General features: G+C 37.3%; 3 protein-coding genes across 3 annotated transcripts in view; 2 read left to right on the plus strand and 1 right to left on the minus strand.

Moving 5' to 3' along the window:
• The window catches only part of orai1b (ORAI calcium release-activated calcium modulator 1b), a 3,886-nt gene extending 1,084 nt beyond the window's left edge, over positions 1–2,802 (plus strand). The window contains exon 2 of the mRNA XM_043249904.1: positions 445–2,802. Within this exon, the coding sequence (XP_043105839.1) occupies positions 445–993 (549 nt within the window). The 3' untranslated portion in view covers positions 994–2,802. The remainder of the gene's footprint in view (positions 1–444) is intronic.
• On the minus strand, positions 1,727–5,087 carry morn3 (MORN repeat containing 3). The gene is made up of 6 exons (XM_043249902.1): positions 4,952–5,087; positions 4,666–4,811; positions 4,266–4,423; positions 4,031–4,190; positions 3,170–3,354; positions 1,727–2,956 (listed from the first exon to the last, which is right to left on the minus strand). Exons 2-6 carry the CDS (start codon positions 4,808–4,810, stop codon positions 2,834–2,836), a joined length of 771 nt encoding a protein of 256 aa, XP_043105837.1. The 5' UTR covers position 4,811; positions 4,952–5,087; the 3' UTR covers positions 1,727–2,833.
• Positions 5,088–5,179: 92 nt separating this feature from the next.
• On the plus strand, positions 5,180–10,987 carry tmem120b (transmembrane protein 120B). The gene is made up of 12 exons (XM_043250443.1): positions 5,180–5,277; positions 6,135–6,253; positions 6,345–6,461; positions 6,575–6,634; positions 6,719–6,814; positions 6,902–6,991; positions 7,478–7,543; positions 7,638–7,699; positions 7,780–7,872; positions 8,003–8,067; positions 8,610–8,678; positions 8,804–10,987. The coding sequence occupies exons 1-12, from the start codon at positions 5,215–5,217 to the stop codon at positions 8,915–8,917; spliced, it is 1,014 nt and encodes a 337-aa protein (XP_043106378.1). The 5' UTR covers positions 5,180–5,214; the 3' UTR covers positions 8,918–10,987.
• Positions 10,988–11,426: the final 439 nt, after the last annotated feature.

Raw genomic sequence — 11,426 nt, forward strand, 5'->3', positions numbered from 1 at the left:
AAATTTAGAATGTACAAGCATGTATAATATATTTTCAAAATATATGCTGTACATGTGTATTTATATATGCATTATAAATATACACATTACACACACACATATGTGTATATATATATATATATATATATATATATATATATATATATATATATATATATATATATATATATATATATATATTTTTTCTAAAACAATAACTTATTCTATATAGGATCCATTGTGATTATTTGACAGCACCACAGTACTATAAATAACATAATACACTATAATTAATAATAAAGATAAATTATATAATTATAGAAAGTAATCTCTTTATTATTAATTATAGCGTATTATATTATTTATAGCTAGCAACAAATTATGGATTAGAGAATGTAAAACCTTGCTCAAAATGAATGCTCATAATAACTGATATTTTACCTGTGTTTTCCTTTCGTTCCACAGGTGGCCATGGTGGAAGTACAGCTAGACACCAATCACGACTATCCCCCAGGACTGCTCATAGCCTTCAGCGCTTGCACCACCGTGCTGGTGGCCGTCCACCTGTTCGCTCTCATGGTGAGCACCTGCATCCTGCCCAACATCGAAGCGGTCAGCAACGTGCACAACCTCAACTCGGTGAAGGAGTCTCCTCACGAGAGAATGCACCGCCACATCGAGCTGGCCTGGGCTTTTTCCACAGTCATTGGAACGTTGCTCTTCCTGGCTGAGGTGGTCCTGCTGTGCTGGGTCAAGTTTTTACCCATTAAGCCGAAGGACCAGAAAAACGGTACTATATCCGCCGGGGTGGCCGCTGCGATCACTTCTACCTCCATCATGGTGCCTTTCGGCTTGGTTTTTATCGTCTTTGCTGTGCATTTCTACCGCTCGCTGGTCAGCCACAAAACCGACAGGCAGTTTCAAGAGTTAGAAGAGTTAGAGGACTTACAAAACGAACTGGACCATCGAGGGGAGGCGTCTACCTTACAGTCTCCCAGTTCCCTTTACCCCTAGTTTTAAGTATGGGAAAGAGCTTCTGTTAATGTTTTTAGGTTTGTCAAGTGTTGCAACACACCGTATTTTCGACCGTAGTATTGATCTATCTGTTGCATGTGGACACCGAGAGTGTCCAGTTTTATATGTGTTGAGGATTTGTTCACCGTTTCTGCTAGGTTTACTAATACCAGTCAGACTGTGATAACTGTGAAAGCATGCACTGCATGTTTTATGGATTTTTTATTTATTTTTTTTCATTTTTGGTTCTTACATGAATGAAAACTTTTTATTTTAATGTGCTCACCTTCAGGCCATCAGAGGTGTTTAGTTGGTTTTTTCATCAGAACAGATTTGGTGGAATGTAGCAGTACTTTACTCGCCGGTGGATCTTCTGCAGCGAATGGGTGCCGTCAGAATGAGAGTCCAAACAGCTGATTAAAAAAAAAAAAAAACATCACAGCGATCCATTGTTAATACATTTTAAGTGAAAAATATAGCTATAGTGTCATTTCTTCATAATATTGACTCATTTTATTTGAAACAGGAGAGAAATATGCATAGGTCTAAACGAAAATGTCAGTGGGTTTTTGTCATAGGACAACAGGAGATGTTTCCACTGGAGGAAGCGTTAGTATGGATTATGGACTGATGGTTTAAAACGATGTTTCTTACAAACATGCTGGTTTTCACTTCACAAGATGTTATTTGTTGTACCGGACTGGAGTGCTGTGGATTATTGTGTGATGTTTTTATCAGCTGTTTACTCTCATTCTGACGGCACCCATTCACTGGTGAGTGAAGCAATGCTTCATTTCTCTGATCTTAATTACTAAAACTTGCTCCAAACCCATCTACATCTTGGATGACCTGAGGGTGAATCTATTTTCTAACCTGTGTTTTTTTTTTCTTTGGTGAACTTTTTATTTTTTTTTATTTTTTTTATTTATCCCAGGGAAAATCCTTTATTTCAGTATGGCAGCTGTGCCAGTTCTGTTACTCACAAGGTTTTTATTTTCACACAAGGCAAGCTACATTCTTACAGGCATGAGTTTATATCACAAACACCTTTTTTTTAAACACAGATCAGAGGCTTGTTTAAAGTCATTACTCTTACGTCCGCTTGACCAAATAATATCGATGCGTTCTGAATCAGGGCTTCGCTGTTGAACAGCAGAATCAACCAAAAATCAGAGTCTTATTCAAACTCAATTTTTTCCCCTAAGTGAACCCCCCGAACGAGCACATCTTAGTAGAAACAAAGGCACTTTATCAACGTGTTTGTCTGACCTTTTTTGGTAGTATTTGAAATGGCTTCCCATTAAAGGGGCCTCTGTTCGCTCTGAAGTCGGACACAAGTGCTTAGAGCAGTCACGGCTAAAGAGCTGGCAGGATTGTGCGATTATGCTAGCGAACACATTTTAAAGTGTTCCTAAGCAGAGGAACGTTTAAGCATGTAGTTACATCAGCAGCATACACTAAATATACTAAAACAGCATTTAATTAGGATGTTCAGTATTGCCAAATTGAAACAGTGATATTTTTTTTTTTCCAAAATATGTGAAACGATATCCATGTTGTGTTTAAAGAAGCTCTTTTTATTAGTGCACAGCAGAACTCACAGTTTTATACATTTTAATTAAAGTCTTAATCAAACCAACTTCAACAAAACACCTTTTTGTGTTCTTTTATATCATTTATGACGTGCATTTGTAGCCAAAATTAGTATTTTGTTAAATACTAGTAAATGTGGCAACAGCTTTTTTTTTTTGTATCGTGTGACAGTGTTTTTATTGTGAGTGAGGGGTTGATAAAAAGTATTTCTTTGCACAAGTCTGCCTTTCTTGTCTTCAGGATATTGTCAAGGTACATATCGCCTAGCAACGGTATGACTTGGAATCGTGGTCTCTGTTGATTTCTCCTTGTCCTCGGTGAAATATGCTCGTGCCTCTATCAGCACGGCCTGTGAATCCTGTAAGCAAGCCTTTGGACAAAAAAAAAAGCAGAGCTGTAATCCGCAACGTTTCTGAACCCGCATTAGGTAACACACCGTGCAAATCGACAAAACGTTTAGAGCTGTTTGCTGTTAAAGTGGTCACAACCTATGACTGAAAGCTTGTGTGCTCGGTAATGCTTCGTGCATTACTGTTAAAATGGAAATCATGCAAATGAGCAAACATCGGCGTTAATCATTTACCTTGGGAATTGGATACGCTGTTGGCCTAACCGCTGCTTCTCTCCCAAAATCGGACATGGTTCCACACTTAGCAACGCCGTCAACCCAGAAGCCTTCGTACAGCTGACCTCTGTCCAGGTAGAAGAACCGGCCGTGTCCATTTTTCTGTCCTTCGCTCCAGGTGCCCACAAAGCGGTTTCCATTAGCTTTACAAAAAAAGATGTCTTGTTAATAATTCATAGTGCAAAAAAAAGTATACAAACACCATTTTTAGAACAATTAAGAAATATTATTTGCATTTAGAAATGTACACGCATGTATATATAAAATACTTTATATATATATTAAAGAATTTATATATATATTTAAATATATATGTATATATATATATATATATATATATATATGTATATATATTTAAATATATTTATACATATAAATTCTTTAATATATATATATATATATATATATATATATATTAAAGAATTTATATATAAAATATATATTAAAGAATTTATATATAAAATATATATTAAAGAATATATATATATATAAAATATATATTAAAAATATATATATATATATAAAATATATATTAAAATATATATATATATATATATATATATATATATATATATATATATATATATATATAATATGTGTTTATATCAAATGAATTCTATATAAATATGGATACACATCATATTTATTAAATACATGCGTATACACAGTACACTTATTTTGGATTAATTGATTTGACAGTACTAATGTATGCCAATGTACATATAAATGGTTTGAGGGGAGGTTTTGTGATAAATGTCAGTAATCTAGACATGTTTTGGTGAGATCCACCAGTCTGGCTCATTTGCGAACAGCCCGCACCTAGCAGAAGCAAACCCTGCCCATGATGCTTGTCCTTCAGCCACTCTCCCTCATACAGCTCCCCGTCCTCATACTGCATCTGTCCCCATCCACTCCTCTGATCTTCCTTCCACTGCCCCTCATAGAAAGCAGACGGACTGTAGAAATATGTCCCAGCGCCCTTTGAGCGAAACGTCGACAATTTATATGTGGAAACCACGAACCGTATGATGACAAACATGTCTTTGATACTTACTTCCTTCTTGTCATTTCGCCAAGAACCAACATAAACCCTCACATACTCTTTGGTTTGAGGGTCAGTCTTGCTCAGGGTTCCATAGCCTTCTCTCTTTCCGCACCTCCAGTCGCCATCATAGATCATTCCTGTTTTCTTCCAAAGCTGCGTGCCTTTTCCTTATCAAAGTAAAAAGCCATGTTCGGGAACATTTCGTTAATGGAGGGGAAATCAATCTGCAAAACTGACCTTTGATAAGCAACGTTTCCTAGAAACACTTAATAATCTGCAGAACACATCTAAATAACAAAGTAAATTAAATTAAGGCTTGTCTATTCAAACTGCCAGGCTTCTTACTGTGATCCTCAAGAGCTGTAATGTTTAAAACATGCCATTTAATATTTAGCCCATTAAATAATACCATGTTTTTTATTGTCCATCCAGTCGCCTGTGTATTGATCTCCATTGACAGAATACACAGTGTGATGAGGGCCACATTTTTGGGCTTTTTTGTCCCAGAGTTTTACAAGCGGTTCTGTAGTCTGGGGTCTCTTCAAGAAGGGCATACTGCGCATAAAAATTGGGTTGTTATGGTTAAAATATTATTATCTAAAACATGCTACCACTTTAGCACTTTTGTAGCACTTAAAATCTGTACATATAATAATGACTATGGTAATCATAAAATAGGTCTACTTAGATCTTACCTGTGACCATATTCACCCTCCAAATCGACTACGAAAAATATATTTAAACCCGTCAAAAGAATTCGTGTACGGTAACCAAGCAACAAGCCTCGACTAATATTTATGCTCGCTCGCGCTCCCGGTCGTTAGGTGGCGACGTCATCCTCGAAATCTTATGCTGGCCTGTGATTGGTGGACAGGTGAAGAAGCGGAGCTTATATAAATAGCTAGAGCGCCTTCTAGCGGCAGTGTGCGGCGGAGCAGCGCCAGCGCAGACGGGTACAATGTCACTGGAGAGATGTCAAAGTGAATGGACAGAAATAGAGCAAGAATATCAGCAATTACAGGTTTGAATTGAACGGATGCGTGTTATGTTTGTGCTCCCATAGCCTAAAGATGGGTCTTGCGTAAGTAAGGAAGCAAATGCGTCTGTTTTGGATGTTTATGACGCGGCTAACAGGCTTTAGCTCATCAGATGAACTGATTTTCTTTTGTTACTGTACATGTGTGTTTAACCGGCATCAGTTGTCTGAAAACATATTTAAATGAATAAATATAGCAGTGTTTATTTTTGTTCTTTTTTAAAAAAATGGTTGCGTTAGTTAAGTAGATTCGATAATGATTCACGAATCTAACTGGTTAAACCAGGTTAGATGTTAACCAACAGTTGTTGCTCAACTGTAAAAAATTATCATATGATCGATTCGTGATAGACAGGGTTAGATTACAGGATGGTGAAGCTCTAGACAGTAAAGTTCATGAAGTTCATGAAACACCTGGGGTCCAATCATACAAAAAACAAAGTGCCTTTTAGTGCAATGTATCAAGGTAATGCTATGGGTTTGTTGTTATTGGATGTATACCATGCTAGCACCCTGGTATTTATTTTAATCACCCTGGTTTACCCTATAAAAAACCTTAAGCCTCTGTACCATGGTACAAAATCAAAGAACCATAGTGTTTCCATTGGAGATATTTATAAATATCATTAAAATAGTATCAAAAATCAGCGGCCATGTGTTACCAGGACTGGTTAGAGTTGATAGAAAGGATTGGCCCATGTTTAAAATGCCCTTCTCATGTTCAGCATACCTCATGCTTAAAATGGTGCATCCGGTGGACGGATGTGTCCATTTAAAGTTTGTGCATGTATTAGGAAACGATTCAGATTTTATTTTGACTTCCAGTGTGTTTTGTGTTTTAGGAAACGCATAAAGTCTACAGACAGAAGTTGGAGGAGCTGACAAACCTGCAGGCGATATGCAGCAGTGCCATTGGCAAACAAAGAAAAGGCCTGAAAGACCTCAAGCATAGTCTTCACAAGTATGAGCCGAGTTTCAGGCGTTACAACAGATCTCAAGCGACGCGTTCATAATGACATAAATGGATCCTTTTTCTCTTTTGTTGCAAACAGGTGTACGAAAACTTGCAGCGAAAAAGAAACGGAGGTGATAAATGACCTGAAGGTTCAAATTAAAGAAAGGCAAAATGTCTTTTTTGACATGGAGTCATATCTGCCAAAGAGAAACGGGTGAGTTTTTAGTTCTTCATTCTGGTACATTTATAGTAAGTACCACAGTTGTGTGGTTTGGTTTGGTTTTGAGGTTTTTCTACTCTCTTAAAACCGTTGTCTTCTCTTCTCAGACTATACTTAAATTTGGTCCTTGGAAATGTGAACGTCACTCTCCTCAGCAACCAAGCCAAGTGAGTCAGACGTGAGCGTGTCCTTTTGAGCGGAGAGAGATTTTTCCCAATACAAAACTGCTGATTTTGTGTTTTCCAATACAGGTTTGCGTACAAAGACGAATACGAGAAGTTCAAACTTTATATGACTATAATACTAATGTTTGGTGCCGTTACCTGCCTCTTCCTTTTGAACTACCGGTAAGATGAGCGATCTCAATAATTAATGTTATTTTGTGGAGGACGCTGTGCTGCTGGAGTCTTAACGTGCGGATGTCACGCTCACAGGGTTACAGATGAAATCTTCAACTTTTTATTGGTGTGGTATTATTGCACGTTGACAATAAGAGAGAGTATCCTCATGAGCAATGGGTCACGGTGAGTTCACGTTCTAATCTTTTTCCAGTATTGTCTTCTAATCCAACTGTTTTGAAACAAAATGCTTAAAATAAACCAAATTAAAATTATCTTTGGTTTTACTATTTTATTTGGTGGGTTGTAGTATTTTTTTTTTTGTTATTTTTTGGCCACAGTATTTAATTATTATTATTTATTTTTTTTATTTATGCATTTGTTTGGTTGTAGTATCTTTTTATTGTTATTTTGTTCTTGTTTGTTTATATATTGTTTTGTTTTTTGGTTATTTATTTATCGGGTTGTGGCATTTAGCTTATTATTTAATAGTTTTTTTTCTTGTTTGTAGTCACTTATTTCTTAGTGGTATTTGATCAGTTCGTCTCGTGTATTTGTTTGGTTGTAGTACTTGTTTACGTATGTTTGGTCGTGCTTTTTTTGTCATTTATTTTATTTGTTGCATCATGAGAAATTGTTACGATTTACCTTTTGTTTATTATTTCTTTCTAGAATCAAAGGGTGGTGGGTGTCGCATCATTACGTCTCAACATTTTTATCAGGTGTTATGTTGACATGGTAAGTATTTTAGGCCACAGATCGCATAATTAAATCGCTTTTTCCCATCACCAGCTTGTATTTTATCACCACTCTTCTGTTGGTGTCTTTTAAGGCCAGAAGGTCCAATGTATCAGATGTTCAGAAGTCAGTTCCTGGCATTTTCCATCTATCAGAGTGAGTTTAATCTATTAGCTGCTCGGCGTGTTTGTGTGTCTTTTTGTTTGTGGTTGTATTGTTTAATGTCTCTCTGGCAGGTTGTGTGCAGTTTCTTCAGTATTATTATCAGAGCGGCTGCTTGTATCGGTTACGGGCTCTGGGGGAAAGAAACCAGCTGGACCTGACAGTGGGTAAGCTTTGCGACCGATTTGAATCATGGGATAAATTTTGACCTGGATGATGTCATTAGTTCACACTGCAGATGTTACATGTTTGGCCTGAAGCGAGAGCCCAGACTGACCTCTCATGTTACTCTTACAGAGGGCTTTCAGTCGTGGATGTGGAGGGGGCTTACATTCCTCCTCCCGTTTCTGTTCTTTGGCCATGTGAGTATCAAGAGTGTTGCCTTTCATTTTTCATGCATTTTTCAACTTTACAGTCACCTTAAAAAATAAGTCGCCTTAAAGGTTTCATGCATTTTACAGTATGACACCTATGAAGTGTGAGGGTTTTAAATGGAAATTTTACTGTTTATAGGTTTGAGATCGGCAAACTAAAATTAGGACTCTCACTGTAAAGCGTTGCACAAGATTTCTATCAACATTGGTAATAGTCAGAAATGTTTCTTGAGCCGCACATCAGCGTATTACAATTATTTCCTAAGAAGCACATGACATTAAAGACTGGAGTAATGCTGCTGAAAAATTCAGCTTCAGGACGAAATTACATTTTGAAATACACTGAAACAGAAAACAGTTACTTTTAAGTTGCATTAATATTTCAGTATTTTTGGTCAAGTAAATGCAGCTGTGGTAGGCAAACACACTTCCGTAAACTGTACTGACCCTAAACCTTTTAACAGTAGTATATATTGATTCAGCTGACAGGCTTATGAGATGAATGTGTTGGTTTTCTCTCCTCTGGTCAGTTTTGGCAGCTGTACAATGCTGTGACTCTTTTTAAGCTGTCTGCCCGTGATGACTGCAAGGAATGGCAGGTAAAGAGACTTGCTAAAGTTGCCAAACCTCACTATTATCGCTTAAAACCCCAAGTATTAATCTTCTGCGTATTGCTCGTCCTACACCGTTATGAATTTTGCCAAGTTTTTTTTTTTTTTTTTAGGTGTTCATGCTGGCCTTGACGTTTCTCGTCCTGTTCTTGGGAAATTTCCTCACTACTTTGAAAGTGGTACACCAGAAGCTCCAGAAAAACAAAGAAAAGGTCAAAAATAACTGATGAGACGCCAGCTGAAAGATTTCGCACGCAGCGTGGCCAGTGAGGAGCTCGCAGAACTGAACTTCAAAGCGCACAAAACTGTTTCGTCCATGGGAGTCTCGTCTCACGAGCTGTTTGGACAGGGTTGGAGGTGGATGTTGACGTCTCCCTTCGAACTCGTTTCAGCAGCAGCGGTGAAAATCAAGATTTCGTGTCACGTTGCCCTATCGTCTGTTATGTTGTTTTTGCTCTTATTTATGCAATCACAGCAGTTAGAGGGTAACGTTTGGGTTAGAAACCACTGACAACCTTCAGACACTGTATACTCAATAAGCGAGGAGACTGCAATTCACTTGTTTTGTTCCTGTGCATGGATATGTTTACAATAAGCCACATTTAAACTTTATGCAACGACGCAGGAAGGCTGTAGAACTGCAGACGCTCAGTTCACTGCAGCATCTCAAAGGGATTCGTTAAGGTTTTTTTTTTTTTTTTTTTTTAAGAAGCTGGATGGCGATTAAAGCACTTGTTCTCATGCAAGGCATTTTAGCTGAAGCGTATGTTACATATTTACGGGAAAGCATTGAAACAATGCAACTCTAAGGGAAAGGTGTGTTTTGCACGTCGTGGCTTGTTAGTGCAGCGATTGAGCAAGGCCAGATTCTCGAATTAAACGAATAGTTCATGCAAAAATGAAAACCTATTTCTAAATTTGCTCACCCTCAGACCACACCAAGATGTAGAGAAGTGTTTTTTTTCCATCAGAAAAGATTTGGAGAAATTTTACACGTTATTGGGTCCTCTGCAGGGAATGGGTGCCGTCAGATTAAGAGCACAAACTGCCAAAAACACCACTTCATTCCATTATCAATAATATTGCTTTCTGTTGACTCAGGAGAGAAATATACACAGATCAAACAATGTTTACAAGTGAAAACGGTCCAAAACCTGAATGGACTTTTGGAGAGCAAAAGCTCGTATTTGGACTAGAAGACACTAAAAGTTGAAACATGGTAACGATGGATTTGTTTTTCACAAACACACAGCTTTTTGTGGACTGAAATCATGTGGATTACTGTGATGTTTTTTTTTATCAGCTGTTGGACGCTCAATCCGACGGCACCCATTCACTGCACGTGACCAAGTGGTGTAATGCTAAATTTCTCTAAAGCAGTTTTCAATGTAGAAACAAACTCAAATACATCTTCACTTTTGGGTCACGTGATATTCCCTGACTTTGTATGATTAACAATGGCAATAAAGCTCCGGTAAAACTTCGTAACACATTAGGGACGTCCCTTTTCTCCTGCCTTGTTATTTTCACACGTTTGTAGACATGTAACTGCATTATGAGTCAGAATAGCAGAGATGATGAACTATATCTTGCATAATGTGAATGAATGCCGTTATATTTACATCTACTGTAATAGAACGAACCGGTGTGTTTCTGTGTTACTTAGGACGTGTCAAAGAAAAAAAGCGTTTTGTTTTGTTTAAGCAAAGTCTTTCATGGTTTGCCATCAGGCCGGAAACCTCTCTCCTATGTGATGTTACAGAGGCAGGTCACAACAGAAGTTAGATTTGGTTAGAGAACGATTTGTTTGCCTTAACGCTCCCCTTTGCCTGTTCACACCTGGTTTAGTTTAGCCAAGAACCCAAGTGTTACAAGCTGTTTGGAATTTCATGGGCTCGGTGAACCGCACCTGAAGCAAAAAGCTGTAATTAAAGGGATTTCTCATGTTGGGAAATGCTTTATTGCACAATTAACCACTGCGTAAATCATGCGTAACAGTTGTCACGATTCACAATGTGATTTTGTCAGTGTTTTGTGTTGAACGAAATAACTGCACTTTTTTTTTTTTTTTTGCTTGAACGTAAAATAAGCCTTCGGACTGGAGGAAAAGGAGGTTTCCAAAGGTTATTAGATATTAAGCTGGATTTCTATTCACTTTCTGTTGCTATAGAGCAAATAAATTCAATCTGATGCAATCTGTGTGGCCTCGTGTGAAAATGTACTGCTTCTTCACCACCAGAGAGCGCAAGAGTGAAACGTGCTTCTACATTGTGGGTGAAATAAAGTACTTTAAGAGATTTGTAGCAATTATTTACTCGTTTATTTAGAAAACCGCGATTAAATTAAACTTATTTAGTACTCCCATAACTGCTAGAACATAATATGTCTCTGCTACTTGACAAATGATACTGAAATGTGACCCGGACCACAAAACCTGTAGCACCGGTATAGCAATAGCTAACATTGTTTGGGTCAAAATTAATGCTAGAATATCAAGTAAACATCTTTTTTCATGAAGATATTTTGTAAACGTGTCTACCTAGCATATACATATCAAAATGTAAATGTTGGTTAATAATAGGCTTATGCATTGCTATAAAACTCATTCGGGCAGCTTTAAAGGAGATTTCTCAATGTTTTGATTTGTTTCCCCCCTCGCTAATTAGCTTTTTTTTTTAGTTCTTTCTTTATGGAATATAATATATTTAAGTTATTGTACACATCTGTGTGAATTAA

The sequence above is a fragment of the Puntigrus tetrazona genome, chromosome 10 (genome assembly GCF_018831695.1).
Source record: "Puntigrus tetrazona isolate hp1 chromosome 10, ASM1883169v1, whole genome shotgun sequence".
Classification (NCBI taxonomy): Eukaryota; Metazoa; Chordata; class Actinopteri; order Cypriniformes; family Cyprinidae; genus Puntigrus; species Puntigrus tetrazona.

Bases quoted from the DNA above. Each gene is read 5' to 3' on its own strand.
- morn3 (XM_043249902.1), bottom strand. From the start codon at position 4,810: ATGCCCTTCTTGAAGAGACCCCAGACTACAGAACCGCTTGTAAAACTC. The intron at 4,424-4,665 runs GTATTATTTAAT...TACTTTGATAAG, and splicing joins GATGGACAATAAAAAACATG to GAAAAGGCACGCAGCTTTGG. The intron at 2,957-3,169 runs GTAAATGATTAA...TTTTGTCCAAAG, and splicing joins CAGCGTATCCAATTCCCAAG to GCTTGCTTACAGGATTCACA.
- tmem120b (XM_043250443.1), top strand. From the start codon at position 5,215: ATGTCACTGGAGAGATGTCAAAGTGAATGGACAGAAATAGAGCAAGAA. The intron at 8,068-8,609 runs GTGAGTATCAAG...TCCTCTGGTCAG, and splicing joins CGTTTCTGTTCTTTGGCCAT to TTTTGGCAGCTGTACAATGC. The intron at 8,679-8,803 runs GTAAAGAGACTT...TTTTTTTTTTAG, and splicing joins ATGACTGCAAGGAATGGCAG to GTGTTCATGCTGGCCTTGAC.